Source organism: Myotis nattereri (genome assembly GCF_964212035.1).
Source record: "Myotis nattereri genome assembly, chromosome: 5".
NCBI lineage: Eukaryota > Metazoa > Chordata > Mammalia > Chiroptera > Vespertilionidae > Myotis > Myotis nattereri.
The window spans coordinates 75,369,552-75,395,576 of NC_138080.1; the positions used below are offsets into that span (position 1 = coordinate 75,369,552).

General features: G+C 50.6%; 1 protein-coding gene and 1 long non-coding RNA gene across 4 annotated transcripts in view; one reads left to right on the forward strand and one right to left on the reverse strand.

Moving 5' to 3' along the window:
* LOC308520100 overlaps positions 1 to 508 on the reverse strand; it is a 28,649-nt gene extending 28,141 nt beyond the window's left edge. For all 3 annotated transcript variants that reach the window (XR_013996075.1, XR_013996076.1, XR_013996077.1), the window contains exon 1: positions 254 to 508. This is a non-coding gene — a long non-coding RNA (uncharacterized lncRNA). The remainder of the gene's footprint in view (positions 1 to 253) is intronic.
* Positions 376 to 25,688, forward strand: LOC308520097 (organic cation/carnitine transporter 2). The gene is made up of 10 exons (XM_081092585.1): positions 376 to 955; positions 6,966 to 7,069; positions 13,674 to 13,828; positions 14,807 to 14,978; positions 16,942 to 17,068; positions 19,515 to 19,615; positions 21,449 to 21,663; positions 23,609 to 23,791; positions 24,752 to 24,887; positions 25,234 to 25,688. Exons 1-10 carry the CDS (start codon positions 563 to 565, stop codon positions 25,319 to 25,321), a joined length of 1,674 nt encoding a protein of 557 aa, XP_080948711.1. The 5' UTR covers positions 376 to 562; the 3' UTR covers positions 25,322 to 25,688.
* Positions 25,689 to 26,025: the final 337 nt, after the last annotated feature.

Sequence of the window (26,025 nt, forward strand, 5' to 3'; positions counted from 1 at the left end):
AAGCACAGGGAGACCCTGGGCCAGACCCAGGCCCCCGTCTGCCCAGGCGACGAGTTGCGAGGTGGGGGCGGGAATCGAGCCCCGCCGCCCGCCCGCCAGCGCGTCCCCTTCCCCCCGGCTCCGCACAGGGCCCGCGGGCTCGGCTCGGACACAGCGGCCAGCAGTCCGCCGCCTTCAGAACCCGCGCCAGGGCTCCGCGCGCTGGGACCTCGGGCTGAGCCCCAGGTGCAGGCGGCAGCCCGGGCCCGCCCACCTGCTGTCACGCGCGGCCTGAGCTCCGCCTCCGTCGGCGCCGCACCGCGGGCGGCGGGGTGGGCCTTGCGGCCCAACCCCAGAACCCTCCTCGGCCTCGCCCTCTAAGTCAGGCCTGCGGCGGCGGCGGGGCAGCTCCGGGGCGGAAGCTCACGAGCAGCTCAGTCGGCGGACGGTCACCCGGCTGATCCCGCGGTCGGTCGCGCGGCGGAGTCCCAAGGCGCACGCGCGCACGCCCCCCGCGCCCCGCCTCTGCGCGCTTCCGCGTCCCACGACCCCGCGCCGCGCGCCGCGGGCTGCTGAGTGTGGCATGCGGGACTTCGACGAGGTGACCGCCTTCCTGGGCGAGTGGGGGCCCTTCCAGCGCCTCATCTTCTTCCTGCTCAGCGCCAGCATCATCCCCAACGGCTTCAACGGCATGTCCGCCGTGTTCCTGACTGCGACCCCCGAGCACCGCTGCCGGGTGCCCGACTCCGCGAACCTGAGCAGCGCCTGGCGCAACCACAGTGCCCCGCTCCGGCTGCAGGACGGCCGCCAGGTGCCCCACAACTGCCGGCGCTACCGGCTCGCCGCGATCGCCAACTTCTCGGCGCTCGGGCTGGAGCCGGGGCGCGACGTGGACCTGGAGCAGCTGGAGCAGGAGGACTGCCTGGATGGCTGGGAGTTCAGCCAGGACGTCTACCTGTCCACCATCGTGACCGAGGTGGGTTCCAGCCCCGCGCTGGAAGGGGAGGTCCTTCGCAGTCTTTGAGCTCACGCACTTCATCTGGGCAAAGTGCGCGCTGTTGTCACTCCTATTCCCCCATCCCACTGCGCGCTGGTGATGATCATCCATCCTCCGGCTGGGTGGCTTGGGAACGCTTTGCGCGGTGACTTCCAGCCAGAGACGCCCTCTCACAGCAGAGTGTCAAACGGTCCATCTGTCCTGATGGCCAGCTTGGGGAGGGAGCCAAGAAGGTCCTGGTGGCCTGGTCCTCACGAGGTGCTCTAAGGCCCTGAGTGGTCAAAGGCCTCCTCTAGTTGGGATGAGAGTGTGGAGGAGCAGATCCAGGGCTTGGGACACGGGTCCGTCGCCGTTTTTCAGCCAGCCTCTTGGCATCAAAATGCTCCCTTTCTTTCCCGAACTTTTAAAGTTAAGGGAAGCATGTGTATAAAACTGTTTCTTGCTCCCTTTTCCAGTTACTCCTTCCCCACCCACCCTCACCCCAAAATGACAGTCTGAGCATGCCCTCTAAGGAACTGTTTACTTTTTGCTAATAGTTGGTTATCAACCTGTTAGGTTCTATGCATCTGAATGAAGATATCTGTTCAGAGTGACTTGTTGCCCAGAAATGTTGTCACAAAGCATACAGCTGTCATTCCTAGACAGACAGGAGAAACCTGTCTGTCTCATTCCCCAGCCCCTTGGGGTTTTGTTCTGGGTGGCTTTGTCTGTCCCCTGGCAACCCCCGCGTCACTAGAACCGAATGTATAACATGATGTTAATGGATGAGTGTGGATGTGCTTTGCATCTTCCTAAGACTCCAGCACTAACTGCTTGGAGCCTCAGAACAACTAAGCAAGCAGGGCAGTGAGAGAGCCCTCCTTGATGGGCACCAGGACTGCAGGGTCAGGGATTTGCAGATTAGGGACGGCTTCCCGAAAGATGAAGCCTCTCCGTGAGTCTGGGGTGTTCATGTCAGCAGATGCAAAGTCTGAAACAGCAAGAAACGGCCTAGAAGGAAGGCAGAGTTCAGAGGGGGAGGGGAGGGCTGAAGGGGATCGCCACTGGGATCTCAAAACAAGTGACATGACATCATTCTAGTGTCCTGAGGTGTGGACAAGAGAGACACTGAATGGAGGTAGCTGGCTGTGCTTTGTGGCCTAAGATTCCAGGGAGAATCACAACTTTCTGTCATCACAGATCCTCAGCCCTAGCCTCGCAAGCAAGTCTGTTACCTTCCTGGAAGCCAGTGAGAGTTGTGAAAGCAGAGACTGTCCATCTCCTCTATACAGGAGGCCCTACAAATTCTGCTTCTAGCTGCTCATGGAAGGGGGAAAGTCAGAAGAAGCTCATGGCACCTCTGGACTTTACCCCGATCCCTCGTATCCCTTGACTTAACTCTTGTCATCTACTCTTGTTTTACTGCCTTCATCCTGCCGTGGGCTGAGAGTGGTGGTGGTACTGATGAGTTCCTGCCAGAGGGGTCCTTAGCTTAAGTTGCTACCAGTGTCAGCTTTTTCATTTTTATATTTAGCCTATGTATTTTACTGTCTTAGCAGTTTCATAAGAGCTGTGTGCCCTTTCACCTACTGACAGGTTGTCAGTCTTTGCTGGGAGGCCAAATTAATACCTTACTTAGCCCTTTGTTTGGAGATGCTGGAATGCCTGACTTGACATTCAGAGCTGCTTGTTCCTCAAGCTGTTGCATTAACATTCTGACTCCATTTTTCTAAGGCCCATTTTCTTTTCCACCCAGACCTGGCGTGCTGACCGCTGCAGCTAGTCCCAGGTCTGCCCTCTGCCCCACATCATATGCAGAGTACACGGATACTGAATTTTTAGTCGTTTTTTTTCAACAGAAGATGAAAACGTCAGGTCTCCTGTGTGACTGTCGCCCCTTTTGAAATTACAGTGTGTATGTGTGAGTACTGAAGTTGGTGTTGGATTTACATCTTTGCTTCTCCTGCAGGTCCTAACATGATGCTGGATACAGAGTGTGGGTACGCAGGAAAATTGTTGTTGAATGGATTAATGGATAACTTAAGAACTGTTTTCTAACGTTTGAGAATTGAGGAAGAAAAGGATAATTTAATTCACAGCAGGGAAATTTGAGAGTGGTTGAAAAGCATTGACTGAAATATTTTAAAGGAAATGTAATCTCCCATCCCAGGGACTGGAGCATGTGACAAGGGATTGGGACTGGCAGAAAGAAGGGGACACTGTGAAATGAGATTGCTCTCCCATGTTTCAGGAACAGTTTGGGGGTCCACGTGCTTCTAGGCTGGCCCCTTCTCTGGCCCCTCAGTCATCCCTGGAGTTGGAGAGTCAGCCACCCCACCTTGCTGTGCTGCTCCAATCCCCGAGTGCTTCTTGACTCAGGACTGCCCCCTCCTCTGAGAACCTGGGTGATTTCTTACACTGCCTGGGCCTCCTGCTTTTTGGTGTCTCCATAGCCCAGCCTGCAGCCAGAAAAGTTCCTTTAGAAACTTCTAGCTTTTGCACCCATGAGTTGGAGTCTGTTCAGCTAAGGCCTGGCAGTCCTCTTTGTCCCCTTGCCTTCTGCCTGTCTCTGCTTCCCAGAAGCCCCCTGCCCCAGCCCTTGGCAGCACAATGACTTTCTCCCTGTTGTCCTAGAAAGCTGCTTTCTCTGGACTAGCTTTTCTGTCAGCCTTATGTCATACACAGATAGCCTTGTAAGATAGGAGCGCCCCCACTGTTATCCACAAGCCACATCACCTGAAGGAAAGGCCACATCAACCGGGAGGTGGGGCTGGGCTGACTCTGGGGTGGAGGGACAGACCTGGAGCTTGCGCCTCATCGCTATGCCCTTGCTGATTCAAGGGGAGCACAGACCCTTATCCCTGCGTTTGTAGCTCTGGAAAGCCAAAGAAGACCCTTGTTGGGTCCCCTGAGGCCCCCTGTGTGCATGCAGTCATACCAGACCCATGTGGCTCTGAGTGAACAGATTGAGCCCCTCTCTAGATGGCTGAGAACCCACACTCTGGGTCAAAGTTCTGACAGTTGACACAGGGAAGGGGCTGAGGAAGCAAAGAAAATCTAGAGATCAAAGTTCAGGGTTCATCTGGGCTTTGGGCAGCCAAGCCCAAAGAATACTATGATGTTGAAGATTCACAGCCCTTTTTTTCATGTTTGCTCACTCACCTATCTACCACACAGCTACTGAGCCTCACCTGTGCAGGGCACTGCCAAGTATTATAGTGTTTATGGTAGCAGATACTTCTCCTTGCCAGCCGTGGGGCAAGGATTTGTCATGAATTGCAGCAGGAAGCCGAACTAAATGTGTATAGGAGTACGTGGCATTCAGCAACAAGTGATTCTTACCAGTTTATTTGACCGTTGAAGCAGTCAGGCTAGGCACATCTCAGGGAAGAGCTTCTACACTATGGGCACAAACGCTGTATCTTTTTCCTTCTAGCCAACTCACAGGCAAGAACATTTAGTTCTAGGTAAGAACATTTAGAATCTATTTCCTATAACCAAGAAGCAGCACCAATTACATACTACATACAAGAGACACACTTCTCTCTCTTAAAAATTTTAGCAACTCTATTGAAGTATAAGTGACATAAACTGTACATAGCTAAGTGTGGAATATGAAAACTTTCATGCAAATTAACAGCCAGTACAGCCCATCCAATGCACCAAGTGGAGGCATCGATGAGCTGGTCTGGAGCTGCTTTAGTCATGGCTGGGGAGCCAGGAGCTCAGTGTAGGAACACTGGATTCCTCTGTGCATATCATCCCACCCCTTCTCATCCCACCCCTCCTAAGGAGGATTCAGGCCAAATCCTAAGTCCACTGCAGACCAGTTGACAGGTGAGTGGATAGGTTGGCGAGGTGCCTGCCCCTGTGTTCATTTTTTGAGACCTATTACCTGTCCTGACCCTACACATAGTCGTCCTCCTCCCCCTCCCCCCATGTGACCAGTAGGAAGTGTTAGCCCATGTTTGCTTTTGGAGGGCCCAAGCCAGGCCCTGAGAATTGTCAAGAATTGTTAGTGGTGGATTGAGAATTCAATTACTCCAGGGAGTTACACACTTGCCCAGAATAAGGACAGGTTGAACCAAGTGGCAGCTGTGGGAGCTGGAGACATGATCTGGGGACCTATCCCAACATGAGCATTAGTCACCTTGTCTCCTTGCCAGTCCAGATTTCTCTAAAAGCCTATATTGGGAGACCTGACATGGGTTGGGGGGACTATCACCCCAGAACTCACTGCAGAAGCCCCTGTGGATTCCTAGTGTAGCTCAGCTATATTATTCCCTAACCCTCACAAGAGACCTGTTGAGAAACAGCTACTGAGTCTTTATTTTTTCATCTCTGGTGCTACAAACGTAATGTGTGCTAGCTGGGAGTAGATCCCATCGCATTCAAGAGCAGCAGCAGCCATGATCTGGCCCCTGAAGCTCTGCCTTGCACCCTACCTAATACCAGAGGCCAGCACCCATCACCGAGTCCCTCAGCTCTCTTCCCTGCTGCTCCATTCTGACTTTAGCAGCCATGTCTGGACGGGGATATCTGGGTACTGGCACCACTGAGGCTGTAGATGAGGAAGGTTGCCATAACCCAAGCATTCAAGCCTTAGTGTTTTGAAATTCTGGCCTCCTTGCTAGCCTGGAGTTCCTCTAGATGTAGGAATTGGAGACCCCCAATTCTGCCCTGGGTTAGGGGCCACCAACCCATTCTCAGCCCATCCAAAGTGCCAGAGTGGAGAGCCAGCTGTGTGGCTGAGCCATCCTTATCAATAGCAGCAGGGATTTTCTTGTCCAGCCTGGGCCTGCCCTCCCACCCTTCTAAGGAGCCCGGAGGCTGTGTGCACACATTGCCCAGCAGAGCAGAGAAGTAGACTTGTTTTCCCTCCTCACTTAGCCTGGAAGAGGTGCTTTGTTCTTGGGAGCCACGCATTCCCACTGCTTCTCTGTGTTGCTGGGGAGACTGCAGACTCCATGGAGGGCAGGCCAGCAGCCTGGCGTCAGGCAAGCAAGAATGCCCTGGCAGGTGGCCTGCTTGGTTACTGCAGAGCGCCATCTCTCTGTTCTGGGAAACATTTTCCTGGGAACCACCAAGCTTCCTGTTTTGGCTTTTCTTCCTCGTTTTGGCTCCCTGTTAGGCTGGAGAGACTTCACATCTGAGTGTTCAGCTGCTTCTCCAAGCCTGCAGACCTCTTTTTATGGTAACCATAGACAAAACGACATATTGGGTGCTGGGAAACTCAAGCCATGTAGCCTGTTACCTACCCCAACCCTTGTTTTACAAAAGACGAAAGGTACAATGAGGAGGGAAATCTTGTCTGAGATTGGATAACCAGTTAACAGTAGACTAGAAGCTAAACCCCAGTTTCTTGACATCCAGCTCAGAGCTCTTGGCTGTAATCAGGCCTAGTGTTAATGCAGCATCAGGGATCCCAGCTCTAAATATCACTAGAAGGTCCAAGAAGTCATTGGCCCAGGGTGGGTGGGGACCTGAGCAGAGCGGAAGGAACAGGTTCACATGGTGCATTTCAGGCCCCCTGGCCTCGGTTCCTTGCCAGATGCCTTGACCCTTAGAGCCCCAGAGCCCTGCTCAGAACCCCTCCTGTGCCATCCTGCCAATGACCCAAACCCCACTGAAAGGGTTCCCTGCCCGTCTACAACCCTGGGCTCGGCCCAGATTCTTCAAAGTGACCATGAGAGGCCTTGCCTTCTCTTGGATTAGAACATGGGCAGAGTACTTGCTCCCTGCTGCTCCCTTTCTCAAATTAGAAGCAAAACAATGGGGCCAAAAGCTATGAAAAACCAGACGGGGCGGGAGCCAAATCTCCATGTGAGGGGAGCCTCCTCCCTGCCTTGCTGCCCAGATCATTCATTGCTGCCTAAACGGACTCACACCCACATATTCATGTAAACGGAGTGCAGGAATACAGGATGTTCTGATTTCATTTTCCAAGAAAGTTTAAATTTAAAACATTTTTAATAGAAGTGAGTGATACATCCCTTTCCTCCTCTTACAGTGGAACCTGGTGTGTGAGGACGACTGGAAGGCCCCGCTCACGGTCTCCTTGTTTTTCGTGGGTGTGCTGATAGGCTCCTTCATTTCGGGGCAGCTCTCAGACAGGTAAGGTGGGTGTCTGTCTCCTGCAGTGGTAGGGGACCCCAACACTGAACAAGGAGTGTGTGTGTGCCTGGCCCATGACTTCGAGTGGCAGTGTTCTTTCAGCCCAGGGCCTTGCATTTTAAAAGAAAGGGAAGCCTGACCTATAGTACGGACACCACACCAAGTAAAGAGAGCCAACAACCTTCTCCCCCTAACTCTTGCCAAACAAAACAACCTGAGCTGAGTGTATCCATGCAGGATCAGCTGGATTTGACCGGGAAATATGCCATGATTTATTTCTGCACTAGTCTGGCTGTCCCTCCCTAGGTGAGCATGACTCTTTCATGTTCCCAAGCATGGGAGAGGTTGACAACACACACACACACACACACACTGTATTATAGATCTTAAGGCGTACCATGAATGGCTGCTGCCGTATTCCCAAAACCACCACTCTCTCTACAAGGTAAGAGGAGATCTCTATAGCCAGTAGGGACGTGATGGTCAGAACCTGTGTCCACAGGACTGATGCGCCTTAGCTAAGAGGCCTGTGCTTATGGCACTTACTTCACAACAGGCAGAAAATGTGCTATTTTCACCCATAAGCAGATTGTTTATGGAATTCCAAGGCTGTTAACTCAAGGTCCATTCATGACTTAGGGAGTTCATGTACTCTTGACATTATAGGCACAATTTTAGAGATTGTATGTGAGCATTTAGAGAGGTCCGGAGTTCCTGTGAAGTTCTCAGAGGGGTCCGTTATATTATCTCCCTATCCCGGAGCTGCGGGGTCTGTTGGAGAAGCCCAGGACAAGAAGAGTGGCCTTCAGCAAGGTCCTTCACCAAGGTCACCCAGTGGAGAGGAGTCCCAGCATCGTCCCAGCTGGTTGGGTTCTCTAATAGAGAAGTTCAAGATTAGAATGTCATCCTATATAATAAAGATGTAATATGCAAATTGACCGTCACTCCAACACACAAGATGGCCACCCCCATGTGCACACAAGATGGCCAGCAGGGGAGGGCATTTAGGGGGGACCAGGCCTGCAGAGGAGGGCAGTTGGGGGGGGGACCAGCCTGCAGGGGAAGGTAGTTGGGGAGGACCAGGCCAGCAGGGGAGGGCAGTTGGGTGCAACCAGGCCGGCAGGGGAGGACAGTTAGGGGTGAGCAGGCCTGCAGGGGAGGGCAGTTGGGGAGGACCAGGCCAGCAGGGGAGGGCAGTTGGGGGGGACCAGGCCTGCAGAGGAGGGCAGTTGGGGAGGACCAGGCCAGCAGGGGAGGGCAGTTGGGGGGGACCAGGCCTGTAGGGGAGGGCAGTTGGGTGTGACCAGGCCTGCAGGGGAGGGCAGTTAGGGGTGACCGGGTCAGCAGGGGAGGGCAGTTAGGGGTGACCAGGTTGTCAAGGGAGAGCAGTTAGGGGTGACCGGGCCAGCAGGGGAGGGCAGTTGGGGGCGACCAGGCCAGCAGGGAAGGGCAGTTGGGGGGGACCAGGCCTGCAGAGGAGGGCAGTTGGGGAGGACCAGGCCAGCAGGGGAGGGCAGTTGGGGGGGACCAGGCCTGTAGGGGAGGGCAGTTGGGTGTGACCAGGCCTGCAGGGGAGGGCAGTTAGGGGTGACCGGGTCAGCAGGGGAGGGCAGTTAGGGGTGACCAGGTTGTCAAGGGAGAGCAGTTAGGGGTGACCGGGCCAGCAGGGGAGGGCAGTTGGGGGCGACCAGGCCTGCAGGGGAGGACAGTTAAGGGAGATCAGGCAGGCAGGGGAGGGCAGTTAGGGGCAATCGGGCCAGCAGGGGAGTAGTTAGGCGTCAATCAGGCTGGCAGGGGAGTGTTAAGGGGTGATCAAGCTGGCAGGCAGAAGCGGTTAGGGGCAATCAAGTAGGAAGGCAGGCGAGCGGTTGGGAGCCAGCAGTGGTGGATTGTGAGAGGGATGTCCGACTGCCCATTTAGGCCCGATCCCAGTGGGGTACCAGATCGGAGAGGGTGCAGCCTGGGCTGAGGGACACACAACTCCCCACCCGTGCATGAGTTTCGTGCACCAGGCCTCTAGTATTACACAAGAACAAAGCCATTTTATCCTGTAGCACTGATTCAGGGTGATATTTTGGCATGTTTACACCTATGGATTATTGTCCTTAACTCATGAACAAGAGGAAAAATACATGCATGAAAAATACATGCATTTCTCACTAGATTTGTCTTTTCCAGAGTATCATCCAGCAATTTAAAAAAAGGGACAAATTCCAGTAGTCACCAGAGAGCATTAAGAGTTAAGTAGGCCATCACCGTTAACTGGTGATTCTAGACAAGCCATAGACACTTGTCCTTTTGGGGGAAGGGCCTATGCTCCCCCAGATCCTTTATCTAGCAACAAGCATCAGCTGATTACTGATATATATTTAACAAACACATGGAACTTAATATGTGCCAGACACTCTTATAAGCACTGTACTGAGTAAACAATAATAATGATTTAATCTTCATAACCCTGTGAAGTAGGAAGCATCAGTATTCTCATTTTACAGATGGGGAAAATAAAACCCAGAGGAGTTCAGTGGCTTGCCCCAGTGTCACACAGCCAGCAAGTGGCAGAGCTAGGATTTGGGCCCAGATAGTCTTGATCCTCTGCGTTGCGTGGGCCCTACTCTTCTAGAACTTGCCTCCTAGCAAGGCAGAATGTCCTAAACAACTAATTGAGGGGAGCACTTGTTATTCTCAGTGGTAGTAAGTGATACAGAGATGTGCACAAGCTAAGAGAGAGTCTGACAGGGGGCCAGGAGAAGGTGCTCCAAGGAGGCAAAGCATGCACTGGGAGTTGAAAGATGAGTAGAAATTAGCCAGCTAAGGGAATGGAGGGAGGAAAAAGCATTCTGGGTGCAAGAGAGCAGCATGAACTTAAGCCTAGACTAAAGAAAAGGCATAATAGCATATGTTAGGAACTGGAAAAATGTCCTGTGATGGAGATGTGGAGAGTGGTTAGAGACGAGCAGTGAGGCAGGCAGAGGCCCAGGCAGAAGAGCAGATGGGAGTAGCAGGTGATAGTTAGGAGCTTGGACTTTAATCATAGAGCACTGGGGAGCCATTGAGAGTGTTTTCAAGCTTGAGTGTGACATAATCAGATTTGCAATTTTTAAAAGATTATGTGATAAACTTTGTGGAGAAAGTATTGAAAGGGGAAACAAGAGAGGGATTGTAGAGAGACTAATTAAGAGGTTATCACAATAATTTATGCAGGAGATGGTGGTGGCTTGGACTAGACTGCAGGTGGTATAAATGGGGAGGAGTGGTAGGAGGTAAAGCCAAGAGGACTTGGCTATGGGTTGGATGCGGGAAATGAGGAGAGGAACGTTTCTGGTCTACACAACTGGAGGGATGACAATACCCTTCTCTAAGACAAATAACTCTGGAAGAGGGGACGGTGGTGAGTTCCATTTGAGCATACTGAATGTGGGGTGATTATGAGACTCCTAAGTGGAGGAATTAAGTATGCAGTTGCAAATATGGATATAGTGCTCCATGAGAGGTTTGGGCTAGAGAAGCACGTTTGGGAATTAACAGCTCATAGAACCCTCATCACAGTCCCAAACATGGATGAGATTGCTTGGCGGGAATGTAGAGTGAGAAGAGGGGACTAAGCTTAGAGGCCCTCCAAGTGGGAAATACCCTCTCTCTGAGTTGAGTGGCAGCCGAGACTCAGAGTAATTACTTCGATATAAACAGGGAGAAGGTACCCCAAGCTCAGAGTTGAAACGCAGTGCATTTTTCTGGATTAACTGCATCATGGGTTGGGGAGGTCTTTGTGGGATAGCCTAAAAACCTGATGGCCGTGTAACATCCTGATTACCTAAGGAAAGTGTTTAAGTTCCAAAGGATCGTCCAAGTCAACAGAAATAAAACATTAATGAGTATGGAAAAAAACAAACACTAATGAGTATGTTAAGGACTACATTAGTCTTTAGAAGTGCTAGTAGTGTTTTTCAAAACTTAAAAAAAAATTGTCAGCAGACTTCTTTTAAGTAGTATCATTTGAGTCCAGTAAATGAAACAACTAGAAGTATGGCTGTTCTGGTTGTAGCCCCTACCATCAGCCCTTAGCACCACCCCCACGGGAGGCCCAGGGCTCTGTGGAGTGGACAGTTTCTCTTCTCATTACCTCTGAGTCAACCAGTTCAAAACCTAAGTCAGACAAATTACCTAAGTGCAATAGATTCATTACCTCAACTTGTCTAGGATACCAGTAGTAACTTTTTATGTAGGACAAAGGTTTAACCTTCATGAATAAGTAAGGCTGAAATTCAAGAGCAATACAATAATCTTGGGGACAGAGACATAGAAGCATCGAACAGACCGTCAAACCTCAGAGGGAAGGCAGGGGAGGGTGAGAGGGGAGGTAAGAGATCAACCAGAGGACTTGTATGCATGCATATAAGCATAACCAATGGACACAGACAGTAGGTGGGTGAAGGCATGTGCTGGGGGGTGGAGTGGCCTGGGAGAGGTCAATGGGGGTGGAGGGCGGAGGGAGGAGCATAAGTAATACTTTAAACAATAAAGAATTTAAATTTTTAAAAAATCTTGGATTGTCAAAGCCTTTTATCTGACATTGAGTTAGTTTTATGTGCATGAATTATGAGAGTCACAACCCTGGGAAGAAGTAGACTGGTATTTCCTGGTTTTGTAGGCACGTATATGTTTGATGTTTGGTTGACATATTTTATTTATTTTACTTTTTTGTTGACATACGTTAAAAGTGAGTGTTTCTGGGCCCAACCCAGACTGCCAAGGGGCTGGTACTATGCCAGGGTTTCCTGGATCTTTCTCTTTCCCATCATCCCAGGGAGCCCTTGGGCGGGGAAGGCAGGGATAGAGGTTACAGCTCTGCCTGCAGGAGGGCTGCCCTTGGACAGCATGGAGGGTGCTCTGTAAAAGAAAGGCCAGAAGGGGGTGGGGGGAACAAAGTCTGCTTCTAATGTCAGGGTTTCCCCACCTTCACACTATTGACATTTTGAGCCAGAGGATTCTTTGTTCTGGGGGGCTATCCTGGGCTTTTTAGGATGTCTAGATCATCTCCAGCTTATGTCTACTACTATATGCCAGTAGCACTAGCCACCCCCTCAAAAACAAACAAATAAAAACCCCCATCGCAGTAAGTAGAAGCACCAGCTCTTCAGTGCAGTGTAGGTCCTGCCCACCCTGCAGTCTCCTGGTGAGCAGCTGACTCCAGCCACAGTTGTGTGTTCTCCTCTTAACCACCCTGCCCCGGGGCCTTCCTTGACCTTGCAGGCTAACTCAGAGTCCCTGGTTTACATTACCTTGGTTCCTTGTGCCTTTCCTTCAGAAATTGCTAAATAGCCCTAGCTGGTTTGGCTCAGTGGATGGAGCGCTGGCCTTTGGACTGAAAGGTCCCAGGATCGATTCCGGTCAGGGCACATGCCCGGGTTGCAATCCCCTGTAGGGGGCATGCAAGAGGCAGCCAATCAGTGATTCTCTCTCATCATTGCCATTTCTATGTCTCTCTTCCTCACTGAAATCAATAAAAATATATATATATTTTAAAAATTGCTAAAGAAAAGGTGTTCTCATGTAATTAATGGTCTCTTTGCTATATTGTGAGTATCATTGGAAGCTTGGTCCCTATCCTTACTCCCCCTTGTCAACAAGTACTTTTCTTTAGGGCCTCGTCTCAATGTCCCATCATCAGGGAGACCTTCCCTGAATGCCTCCATCCCCAGCCCCTGCCCCCAGTCCAGGGTAGGTTCCTTTGTTGTACCCTTGAGGACCTGGGTGCTGATCCTTCAGTGCACCTATCTTAGTGTGTAACTGTACTTTCAGTAATGTGTTTATTTGACTAAAATGTGATCACTGCCCAGTTGGGTAGCTCAGTTGGGTGAGCATTGTCCTTGCACCAAAAAGGTGGCAGGTTCGATTCCAGTCAGGGCACATACCTAGGTTGTGGGTTCTATCCCAGGTTGGGACACATACGAGAGGCAACCGATTGATGTTTCTCTCTCACATCGATGTTTCTCTCTCCCTTCCTCTCTCTCTCAAAAGTGATCACTGTCTATTTCACTACCTATCCTATATAATAAAAGGCTAATATACAAATTGAGTGAATGGCAGAATGACCGCCGCTATGACACGCACTGACCACCAGGGCGCAGATGCTCAATGCAGGAGCTGCCCCTTGGTGGTCAGCATAGCAGGGGTGGCGGGAGCCTCTCCCACCTCCGTGACAGTGCTAAGGATGTCCGACTGACAGCTTAGGCGGGGAGTGGGCCTAAGCTGTCAGTCGGACATCCCCTGAGGGTTCCAGGACTGCGAGAGGGCGCAGGCTGGGCTGAGGGTGCCCCCCCACCCCCCAGTGCACGAATTTCATGCACCAGGTCTCTAGTAAACTATAAGCTCCTTGAGGGCAGAAACAGCATCTTTTTTTTAATAAGCATCTTTTTGGGGGACCACCCTGGTGCCCAGGCTGTGGAGGGGCGAGGATAAAAGTATAGGGACTGGGAGACTGGTACCCTAGCAGTACTGTCCACCACCCATCCCTGAATGGTCCTGGAGAAAGCCCCTCTTGGTGGAGCCTCTTCCTACCGCCTTCTCCCTGCTGGTTCTGTCACTCCGCTTTCTTTCCCAGGTTTGGTCGGAAGAACGTGCTGTTTGCGACCATGGCCATGCAGACAGGCTTCAGCTTCCTGCAGATCTTCTCCAGCAACTTTGAGATGTTTGCCGTGCTGTTTGTCCTTGTAGGCATGGGCCAGATCTCCAACTATGTGGCAGCATTTGTCCTGGGTATGGCCATCAAGTTGGAGTTGAGTACTTGATCCTGTGTTTCACCATCGTCTCACCACCCACTTTCTGGAGACATCCGTGATGTCCCTCAAGGGGAAGTGGTCTCTGGCAACACCAACCAGGGCTTCTTAGAGAACCCAGTTTGTAGGCAGGGAATCTGAGTCCACCAAGTACCCAGCCTTGGGTCCCCAGCAGCGTGCAGCCTACCTGCTGTATGCCAGTTCTCTTCTGGCCTCTGAGGAGTGGCTCCTTGGTTTTATTAGGACTTGATGGCCATTTCACTATACCCCACCCCAGATCCTTCATCCAACAAAAAGGGCCTGCCACTGCCCAGGGCTGAGGTAGCTAAGGAAAGAGGGAAGTATGACATGAGGAACAAAGGCCAAGGAAGAAATGGCCCCCAGCAAAACACTGGCAGTGAAGTTGACTATCAAGAATGAATTGATAGGATCAGGCTTTAGTCATGTGACCTTTGGGTTTTAATTAAGAATTCACACTGCGGGGCTTTTGCCTGTTCTCACTGAAAAGTTACCAGTCTCACTGTTTGGAGGAATCTAACTCTAGCTTATTGGTCTCTCAGTTGTACTGTTGAAAGGATTATTTCTTTCTCTTCACACTTAACAGAATATTTTTTCCTTAAAGGATAGCAGTCAGCCTGTGCAGCCTTAGTAATGACTTCCCCTTTAATGGATTCTTCCTCCTGTGAGGGTTACATTTGGAGGCCTAACGTGGCATCTTTAGCATATGGCTTCAGGAAGTGATGACATTTTCATGAGAGAACTGTCACCGAGAGGCCACAATGAGGCACGCCCAGCGGATAGTCAGACCAGGCTGGGTTCAGAATCCCATCCCTCTCGAGGGCTTAGAAACTTAGAAATAATTCTGGCAGCTTTCTTGTCTTTCTGTTGACAAGAGAAGATGAATAAGGAAATAACCTAAATTAAAATGCTAACATGACTCCTCCCTTGCTTTGAACAGGAACAGAAATTCTTGGCAAGTCCATTCGTATTATATTCTCTACGTTAGGAGTGTGCATATTTTATGCAATTGGCTACATGCTGCTGCCACTGTTTGGTTACTTCATCAGAGACTGGCGGATGCTGCTGCTGGCGCTGACATTGCCGGGGCTGCTGTGCGCAGTGCTCTGGTGGTGAGTGTGCCCAGGGGTAACACCCACAGGGGATATTCCGTCTTCCATCTGGCCTTCACTAAGGGGCAGCAGCAACCCACAAATCCCTATTTGGGCTCCCAGAGACAGGAAGTGTAAATTACAGTCAAATTTTGTTCTCAACCAAGTTGTTGGGGATGCGGGGAGGGGCAGAATTGTCTCCCTTTTCAAAACTTCAGTTCTTTACCTCACAAGCCTTTCGTACTGATCCATCCATATGGCAAAAGCCACTCTCCGGCCACACACAAAGGAGAGAACGCGGGTCAGCTTACCGCTAAATCTCCCTGAACCTGTTGCTAATAGCTCAGGAAGTTGTGCTATGAACATCTTCATGGGGTTTTGTTGTTATTTTGCTTTTGTTGCTGGTGGAAAGGACAACTAGCACACCTTTAAAACATATACAAGATGCCATCAAGTGTGCTGTTGTTGCTAAGGGTATGAACGTGCTCACAGAATTCCAATCACAGGGGACTGAAGAGGTCGGAAACTATTGTTGATTTGAGTAAACGAAAAGCAGAAAGCCGTTACCTGCTGACAATATTTAGGAGACAGTGATATGTGAAAAGTGAAGATGCTGCACATCTACTTCCTGAAAGACGCCCATGGAACTAATGCTGAAAATGATCCGATGAAGGCTAGTAGGGTGTGGTTCCATCAATTCAAGAAGTGTTTATAGATTAAACAGTACACATAAGAAAGGTTAAAGCACAGACTCATTTAGGGATTTGGAATGGATTCATTCCATTTACATTATTTCTAGTGGGGGAAAATGATTCAGTTTTCCAACAAATCCCATCTCAAACAGCTTTCCAGAATGAATTAAGTTTCAAGAACCAAGGTTCCACTGTATGTGTAAGTTACTTTAGAATGTTTTCTCCATACTCAGAAAAGCCAAAGGCAAAACAAAATCCCAAGGCATCAGTGGACTTGTTCTCAGCCCTGTGCTGGGTTATTCAGAGTTCAGGGAGAGGAAGAAGCAGCATCTTCTCTGAGAGATGAGCATCTTCTCTGTGAGATGACAGGGTCCTCCCTGACCTCCAGGAAGTTATCCAACTACAGACTAGGTGGCTAAGGCCCTGCTTCTGGCTGTGTTGCCACCAAGGCTTCATGACACAGGCACTGGGAGGAGAGGAGAGCGATGGAAGTGAGAGTTCCCAGGGTGGCCACACAGAAGAAGCCAGGCTCCATCTGAGCCTCCAACACAGAGGAGTTGGACAGGCAGAGGGGAGGCCATTCCTTACCAAGGGAGGGAACACAGCAGAGGGGCTGAGGTGGGAATCGCCCCTTGCAGGTGGGGATGTTGAGGGCACTGCCCCACATGTTGTGAACATTCCAGGGCATTTGGGAAAGGATACAGAGCTCAGCAAGGGTCCTGGTCCTGACCCAAAGGCTGGGGCTACCTGCTGAGGTAGAAATTAAGATCCACATACTCTCAAAGCACCCAGATGCCTTAGTAAGTGTAGGTTGAGAGTCTGACAAGTCAGTTGGGTGAATCAGGTGGAGATGAGGAAAATTAGAGGCTAAGAGGCCAGTGTAGAAACTTCTGTGGATGCCAGGAACAAGCAGAGGAGTACAGGTGGGCAAGGAGCTGGGCTGGGCTGAGCTCACACACAAGCCAGGCTTTGGGAGCCCAACTTGCCTGGTCTCCTTAATGTCCAGCAGGTGGCACCACTGCTCCTCAGAAATGGAGATGGCCAGCCAGTGGAGGCATCCCATCATGGTGAGCAGGCCCTTCCAAATTTTGTGCACTCCAGTGTACTCAAAAGCTCACACGTCAGGTCATTATTGGGTGTGGCATAGATGGTCTCTTTGCTTCTGACTTGGAAACACCAAGTATTCCCCAAACCTAGCTCTGGTTCTGAGGCCCCATTTCCCACCTGGACCCCATTTTACATCTTGTCTGTTAAGCAGGAATGCCTCAGTGAGATTGCTTCTTGTACTTCAGGTTCATCCCTGAGTCCCCCCGATGGCTCATCTCTCAGGGACGATTTAAAGAGGCAGAGGTGATCATCCATAGGGCTGCCAAAATCAATGGGATTGTTGCACCCTCAGCCATCTTTGAACCAAGTGAGGTAAGCCCTGTATGGGAGCTGGTGGGAGGGTCTCCGTGCCATGGTTTGAGGGCAGCATTACAAAGGTCAGAAGCTCAGCCAAGTCAGTGTGGCTCAGTGGTTGAATGTCGACCTATGAACCAGGAAGTCACAGTTCGATTCCTGGTCAGTGCACATGCCCAGATTGTGGGTTTAGTCCCCACTAGGAGTTCTGCAGGAGGGAGCTGATCAGTGATTCTCGCTCATCATTAATCTTTCTCTCTCCCTTCCTCTCTGAAATCAATAAAAATATATTAAAAAGCCCTAGCAGGTTTGGCTCAGTGGATAGAGCATAGGCCTGCAGACTGAAGGGTCCAGGTTCGATTCCAGTCAAGGGTACATGCCTGGGTTATGGGCTCAATCCCCAGTAGGGGGCATGCAGAAGGCAGCTGATCAATGATTCCCTCTCATTGATGTTTCTATCTCTCTCCTTCTCCCTTTCTCTCTGAAATCAATAAAAATACATTAAATAAATATATATATATATTAAAAAAATACAAAAGACCAGAGGCTCTCCCTTCACACAGGAGCCCTGCCCTCTCCCTGCCTATGCCCCAGGTGCCCAGGCAGGCCCTATTAAATTTCAGAAGCTGAGCCCAGCCGGTGTGGCTCCGTGGTTGAGCATCGACCTATGAATCAGAAGGTCACGGTTTGATTCCTAGTCAGGGCACATGCCTGGGTTGTGGGTTCAATCCCCAGTGTGCAGGAGGCAGCCAATCAATGATTCTCTCTCATCATTGATGTTTCTCTTTCTCTCTCCCTCTCCCTTCCTCTCTGAAACAATAAAAATGAAAAACTTCAGAAGCTGAGAAGCAGGTGCTAACTGCCTCAATCTCTTCACCTTTCTTGTGGAAATTAGGTTTTCTTACTTTATACACTTCTTTTCTAGGCAGTCATATAATCTTACCATTACTTGTAACCATAAGCACTCTTTATGAGTAAGGGGCTAAGTAGTCTCCAATCGTAAAAAAAAAAATAATGCAGTTTGTAAAACAGGAAGCAAACACAGTTTGGAGTTAGAAGTGTCCGGTCTCCTCCTGTGGGTAGTTGTTGCATGACCCTGGAGCCAGGTCCTTTTTGGTGTCGGACCCTTTCTTTGTCCCAACCCACCTCCCAGCAAACCCTGTTCTCACGCCGTGAGAAACCTCCTGGCCCTGCCTGATTCCCGGGTCTTGCTTCTTCCTGTTCTCCCAGAGCGTCCACCCTCTGCAGCAGGCAGTTCTCTTCAGTCTCGTGACAGTGAGAAGAGGTCAGACGTTGCAGTTGCTGGCTGCTACAGTTCTGGAATGTGTGTCTGATCTGACAGGAAGATAGGGGGCCAGCTGTGAGAACAGCCACCGGCACTCACGCTGAAGTGTGTGGACAGCACGTTAGAGACACTCGGGCCTCAGAGATGCCGAGTGGGGGTTTGGGGAAGAGGCCAGTTCTATGCAGCAGAGAAGCGGCTGGCCCCCCGCCAGCCCGGCCAGCCTCGCAGCTGAGTGGCGGCCCAGCGGCCGCTCCCTCCAGCACAGTTGGAAAGGGCAGGAGTGGATGGCAGAGAGGGCTTTTCAGAGAAGCGGCTTTGGTGGCTTTTCAGTGAGGGGTCAGTTTGGGTGAACCCATGGTCCCACTGGCATCCTTGAGGAAATGAGGCTATTCAGGGGATCCATTAAGTCTAAAGTTGACCTTGTGTTGAACTGCTAACGCTGGGAAAACAAGCTCCAAAGCTGGGTTTGCTTAAGAAAGAAACATCAGTGTGTTTAGACGTGTGGTTTATGAATGTCCTTGGCTATGCTGAATTTCATAGGAAGTCACTCTGGGTGAAGCCGAGGTCAATTTTCCTGTTTTTCTATCTGAAATGTTTTTGTTTTTGGAAGTAGACCAGAGACTACATGGTATGAAGACTCAAAACATTAATTCTTCTAAAATAGCAGATCAATAAACTGCACAGCCAGTTTCTCTCTCTGACCCAGAGGGCAGGGATCCAGCCTTGGGGAGGAATGCTTAGAGACCTGCCTGGAATGTGGCCACTGACTGGGGTGGTGCTGTGAGGACGCCACCGTGGGCTTGGGTCTGCCTTGGCCCTCAGGGACTGGCCACTTATTTTCCCTCCTCATTCTTGACACTAATGTGGTACTGACAAGGCCAGGGGAAGCCTTGTGCTGCCCAAGATGCAGTCACTATATATACTCTTCTTTTTAAGAAAGAAACAAAACCCTCCCCAACTCGGAGAGGAAGATGCAGGGGTTTCAGGTATGCTGTTGGGTCTCTGAATCTCCAGCCTTCTCTCCCTCCTATATTCTTTTATTTTATTTATTTATTTATTTATTTATTTGCAGTAAGGATCATATTTTATTCAAGTCTTTGGGGATTAATAGAGTGTCTGGCAGAACTTCATCACTGTAATAATATTTCCTCCTATATTCTTGTCATTTTGTCCCTGCAGCTACAAGACCTAAGTTCCCAGAAGCCGCAGTCCCACAGCATTCTGGATCTGCTCCGAACCCGGAACATCCGAATGGTCACCATCATGTCCATAATTCTGTGGTGCGTGAGACTGTTTGAGGCTTCCACGCGACGCCTCTGCAGTGGCTGTCGTGCCTCTCTCATTGGCAAATGTGGTTTAGACCAAAACTGAAAGGCCATGTCATCAGAAAGTAAAAGGGATGTGTTTTGCCATCAAAGAATGAGCATGTCACAATTCTTTTTTTTTTTTTTACGTATTTCTTTTTTTTTTAAGATATTTTATTTTATTTTTTGTTAATCCTCACCCAAGGATATTTATCCATTGATTTTTTTAGAGAAAGTGGAAGGGAGAGGGAGAGACAGAGAGAGAAACATCGATGTGAGAGGGACACATCGATCATTGCCTCCAACATGTGCCCCAACCAGGGCCAGGGCCAGGGATCAAGTCTGCAACCAAGGTATGTGCCCTTGACCAGAATTGGGCCCAGGGCCCTTCATTCCAAGGGTCGACGCTCTTGGAAGCTCTATCCACTGAGCAAAACCAGCTAGGGCATGATTCTTGATGGAATCTCAGACAAGGAAATGAAAACTCTTGTGGGGGGTTTGGGGGGGATATATAGAACCTTTGAGGATCCCTCCAGGTCGTGGGCGAATCCTTGCTCACTCTGGGTCCCAGTTTAGCTGTTCCTGTCCCTTGTGCCCCAGGCAGTGGCTAAGGAAGACAGGGCCAGCCTTCAGGAAGGCGCCAAGTGAAGACACCATGCTCTTTCAGTCGCAGAGGCTGCTGAGCACCTTCTGGGAGTCTGTGTGGAAGCAGGATCCCTCCTTCTGGGATGTTTGGAGAGTGTCCTGGAAGCAGGGCTCCTTACCAGTTCCTTCTGATGAGACATTTCACCAAGTGTGTCAGGAAGGGAGTTGCATTTGCTCAGCCGCAGACACTTAGGGTTAGAGGCACCACCTGATCCTGCTGGGTGAGGAAGGCAGACTTCACCTCAGTCTAAACTACGAGTCAGCCAGTCTCTGGGCGGCCAGCCATTTTGCTCCCTAGAGATGATGAGTCACCCATTTCCAAGAAATAGCCCAGGCTCCCTCAGGGCAATGCCGCGCCCGGGATCGGCCTCAGACAGTGCCAGCATTCAATGTGTGCCACAGACTTGCCAGTCGCCCCCGCTGTTCACCTGCCACTCCTCCGGCTCTGGGTTTCCCGGGAACTCTTGCTCCTGCCCCTTTCCCTGGTTGTACCAGCTGTGGTTTCACCCCTGCAGATGAGCCCAGTCTGACCATAAAGGTCCAGTCTGACAGAATGTCCTGGGGACAGGGACACCGGATGGGGTGCGGCCTGCAGACGAGAACCCCCCTGGCCCCGCCATCAGCAGCCCCTCTCCTCCCGGAGTAGGTGGTGGTGTGTTCACTGCCTCTGACCAGCCTCTTCCTGGCTGGTTGCCACAGGGGGTCTGCTCTGGCTCTTTCTCCAAATGCTTTACTGTGTTTGATCTTATCCTTCCAGTCCTCTCCCACCCCTCTTGCTGTCTGCTTCCTCTCACTCCCCAGCTCCTCTGTAGCTGCTGGGTTTGAGGAGGTTCAGAGAGTCAGGAAGTTGGCTTAGTGAGAGCTTCAGCTTAGGGTTTCTACAGCCAACAGGCAGGTTGGAGATGGGTTTGTTCTTTCTTTCTTTCTTTCTTTCTTTCTTTCTTTCTTTCTTTCTTTTTTTTCCCAAGTAAATCTGTCTGAATTGTATGTCTTTTTGCTGTTTGGGATCCTCTGAAAATGCACTGGGCCAGAGACTGGGTTCAATCTGCTGCCCTCCCCTAAGGGTCGTTGTGAATTTCCTGCATTAGTTGCACTTGGAAGGTCCTCTGTTGGAGGCCCCAGGTAGCTGCTGCTCCTCCAGCTTTCTTCTGTGCTCTGCTGCAGGATGACCATAGCAGTGGGCTATTTCGGGCTCTCCCTGGACACCCCTAACTTGCATGGCGACACCTACGTGAACTGCTTCCTGTCGGCAGTGGTGGAAGTCCCCGCGTATGTGCTGGCCTGGCTGCTGCTGCGGTACCTGCCCCGCCGCTACTCCATGGCCACCGCCCTCTTCCTGGGCGGCAGCGTCCTCCTCTTCGTGCAGCTGGTGCCCCCAGGTAGGGAGTGTGTGCGTCTGCCTCTGGGGTCTTCGCTGAGTCACTCAGCCTCTACTAGGCTGTCTCCCCCAACTCATGAAGGGATTAAAATAATGCCACCACCGCTCACCTGCATATCTGCATTCTTGGCCAAAAAATCAAGAGAAAGTGTCTCCTGAGACCCGACACTCCTCATGGCCTGGGCTTGTGTGGAGTGGGCAGAGCAACCAGGTGGGGCTGATGGTTAGTTTTACTCTCGACTCAAGTTAGTGTGTGCACATTTGTTTTTCTCTGTGGGGAAGCATGAGACTTGGTTGGAAGGCTTATAAGGAGGATATTCCAAGGAAAGGGAAGTGTGTGGAAGGCCGCCTGCTCTGTTTATCGGAATTCTGACTTAGGGGAGTGTCGAAGGCGGCACCCCTAATTATTCCTTGACATTTCCAAACAAGTCTGTTCATGTGCGGACCCCTGGGTGTTTACTGGAATCCTTATGCTTAATCCCTGAATGCCCTGCCTAGAAGACTATGCAAACACATGTGTCCTCCCAAGATTACTCACCCTATTGATTGTATCTGAAAATAAAAACTCTAATAAAAGGCTAACGAGGCAGGCAATTGAGGCTGCCTGGTTGCTATAGCCAGGCCGTCCCTTAGCCTTTCTTTCACCGCAAACATTGTGCAGGAGTAATCCATTCATCTGTCACTCAGGGTCTGCTGGCCAGCCCCACCATTTCTCTGCAGAGTAAGGGGGAGGAAAGACAGCCATCCCCATCACTCTGTAACCGGGCCCTTAGTCATTTATTTATCCAACAAGTAGATAGGGGCACTGTGCTGGGGCAGGGATGCAGGAGAAAACAACTTGGGCAGAGCCCAGGCCCTCCTGCAGCTCACACTCTAGTTGAGAAAACAGGTAAACAAGTAAATAAAGGCTTAATATAGTGCAGACTGTGTTACCTTTATAATAACAAGCAAGGACTGGAGAGCTAGTTTATACAGAGTGGTCACGGACAGTTGAAAGAAACATAGATGAAGTGATGGAGAAAGCCATGAAAAATTCTAGGAACGGAGCATTGCAGACTGAAGAAACAGCAGAGGCATAGACCCTGAGGCGGGACCAAGCCTGGCATGTTTGAGGAGAGAGGAAGAGCTGGAAAAAGACAGAGAGGGGAAAAAGGAGGGGCCAGATCATAGGCCGTTAGCAGGGTCTGATTCTTAAAACCGTCTTGGCATCCCGCAGATGGAGGAGACAGCCCTTTTCAAAGAACAGTTCATGGACTCCCTGTGGTAACTAGATTGTCAGAGTACCCAGGGATTTGGAGGCCTCTGGGGATCGTTTGTGGGTCCCTGAGGCTGGCAGCACTGCACAGGGACAGCCCCGACTGTGATATGGCAGGGGAGCCCAGGAATGCATGTACAGGTTCGCCCAAGCTCAGGGAGACCCACAGGCCACTCACAGCATCTCCTCATTGGCACAGCAAGCAGGATAGATGGGAGGGTCCTTTCTGAGGGTATGTGGGTCTGAGAATTGTTGAGGTCTGAGTAGAATGAAAGCATGAAATGAGTTAGATGTGAGCTTCCCATTCACCCAGAAGCCAGTAGTTATACTTCCACAGCGCCTGCAGCATGAGGTTCTGGACGCAGCTGACCCCTCGACAAGTGCGTGTTTGATGACTTCTGGCCTGGAAAGCAAGTTTGTTCGGAATGTTGAGGGGCTCATTCTCGTCATCTTCACACCGAGGGGAAGGGCAGGCACTTACACAGCTGCAGGTCCAGCTTCCTCTCCGTAGTAACAGTTTGGAGGGATCTCTTGGCTGTAGCCCCTCATCCCACAGTAGGAATGCCAGCCCCACAGAAAAGGGAGAAAGTATGTTTGTTTCAGACAACAAACAAAACAAAACCTGGAACTCTCAACAGCAGTGTACCTTGGGTTGGTGCCTTCTCCTACCTTCTTCCCTTTGTCTCCCCAGACTTGTATTATTTGTCCACCGTCCTGGTGATGGTGGGCAAGTTTGGAGTCACTGCTGCGTTTTCCATGGTCTACGTGTACACAGCCGAGCTGTACCCCACCGTGGTCAGAAATATGGGCGTGGGAATCAGCTCCATGGCGTCCCGCCTGGGCAGCATCCTGTCTCCCTACTTCATTTACCTTGGTAAGTCCCATGTGCCCTCGGCTTTGGGGCAGAGGCACTGGTGAGCTGGAATGCGAGCTGAAGATGGCTTGCGAAGGGAAAACACACAGCAAATGGGACCCATCTAATCCTGGATCTGTGCCTGGAGAAGGTTCCTGTCCAGGTACGTGTGCTGTGGAGAGGCACTGGCTTGTAGCTAAGCCTGAAATTGCTGAGAAAAGTAGGGAGTTTTGTTCCTGTTTCAGCTTCCCATCAGAAAACAGAATCCCCCTATCCTAAGAAACTACAGAGTGGCTTAGGGAGCCAGTATTCTTAATTGGAGAATCTCTTCTTGGAATCAGAATTTAAAAGGAACAGGAGAGGGAAAGATGTCCATTCAAGAGGGCTGATGAACTGAGAATGTGTGCGGGTTGGAGCATGTGACACGGTGGTTTAATTCTGTATGAAGATGCGCCTCATGCCATTTTCTGTAGCAGGGCACCATTTGTCTCTTCCTCAAAATCATTTTCTCTTGGCAGCTGCTTTCCCCTGAGCATCCCTGCTGGCACATCTTTGGGGAGGAGTGCGCCCACCTTGAGAGTACATATGCTAGGTGAACATGCTCCATAGATCTGACAAGCAGAAACATCTTGCTTGACCTGTAGGCAAATTGAATGGGTTGTAACACATCTGGAAAGAGCTATTCCTGTGGAGGAGCTATTCCTGTCCCTGGACGAGTATCTTGCATTTTTTGGAAACCCAGCATTTAGAAATAGGAATCTTGTCATTATGGCTCCCCTCCCCTGCACCATGAGGCATTCCTGGACCTCTGGGCATGCCAGTGCCAACTCTGGGTTCTGAGACCTGTCTAGGTGCCAGACCCTATTCTGGCAGTTCAGACTATGGCTGAGGGGGGCAGGTGATCCCCATTAGAGCTCAAAGGGATAGAGGGGACCAAGTCTAACTGCACCCTGGCTTGGGGCTCTGTCTGCTTTTCCCTAGGTGCCTATGACCGCTTCCTACCCTACATTCTCATGGGAAGTCTGACCATCCTGACAGCCATTCTCACCTTGTTCCTCCCAGAGAGCTTCGGTATCCCCCTCCCAGACACCATTGACCAGATGCTAAGAGTGAAAGGGTAAGGAGGCCTCCTTCTTCACCATGTTGGCACACTGGGGGCAGAGTTCCCCGGAAAGTCTCACCAGCGCCATGGACTGGTTTAGAGGGTTAGAAATGGCAAGGAGATTACATTCCATCCTCTGTGGCCTGACAAGATCACCATGTCACCATGTCCATCTCCACAGCAACAGCAGCTCTGGGATAGTACAGAGACTAGGAGAACCTTGCAGAATCTGCTGTACGATTTCTTTTTTCCCCTTTAGCGATATATCCTCAGTTCTAGGTTTGTTTTGTTTATTTGTTTTGAGACTGATGGACATCTTTTTAAGATTTGTTACTAACATTTGTTTTGCTTGTTTTGATAGAATAAAATACAGGCAAACTCCAAGCCACACAAGGATGTTAAAAGATGATGAAGAAAGCCCCACAGTCCTTAAAAGCACAGCCTTCTAACAACCTCTAGTGAGTGAGAAAGTGAAGAGGAAAGACTGGTCTTGTCAGAAACTGTGTAGACGCTGAGGCCTTCAGCGACAGGGTCTTTGCCGTTCATTCCGTCGACCCTTTGTCTGACAAGCTGGCGGATGGGCACCTGGGCTCAGAGGTTGCGTGTGGTCCTAGAGCGCCACCTTCCCTCCAGCGGCACCGTGGCTACTGACAGGCAACTTCAGAGAAGTCCTAACATGATGGATGGAGCACTTCCTAAGAAGTGAACTAGAACCATTGGGATTTGGAAGAATATAAGAGGCATCTGCTAAATTTACATTTTAATTTCAGACTTCCTGAAAAGGCCTCCTAATAAAAACTGGAGGTCTAAATCCCACCCTCTAAATATTTTCTTCGATTCCCTCTAATGGTGCACTTTAGAGGGAAAAATCATTTCAGCCCTGGCTGGTGTGGTTCAGTGGTTAGAGCATCAGCCCACATACCGAAGGGTCCTGTGTTCCATTCCTGGTCAAGGGCACGTACCTGGGTTGCAGATTCAGTCCCCAGCCCTGGTCGGGTTCCTTGAGGGAGGCAACCAGTCCATGTGTCTCTCTCACATCGATGTTTCTCCCTCTCCTTCTCTCCCTTTCACTCTCTAAAAAAATAAATGGAAAAAATATCTCAGTTGAGGATTAACAACAACAACAAAAAGAAATCATTTTACAGGGAGTTGC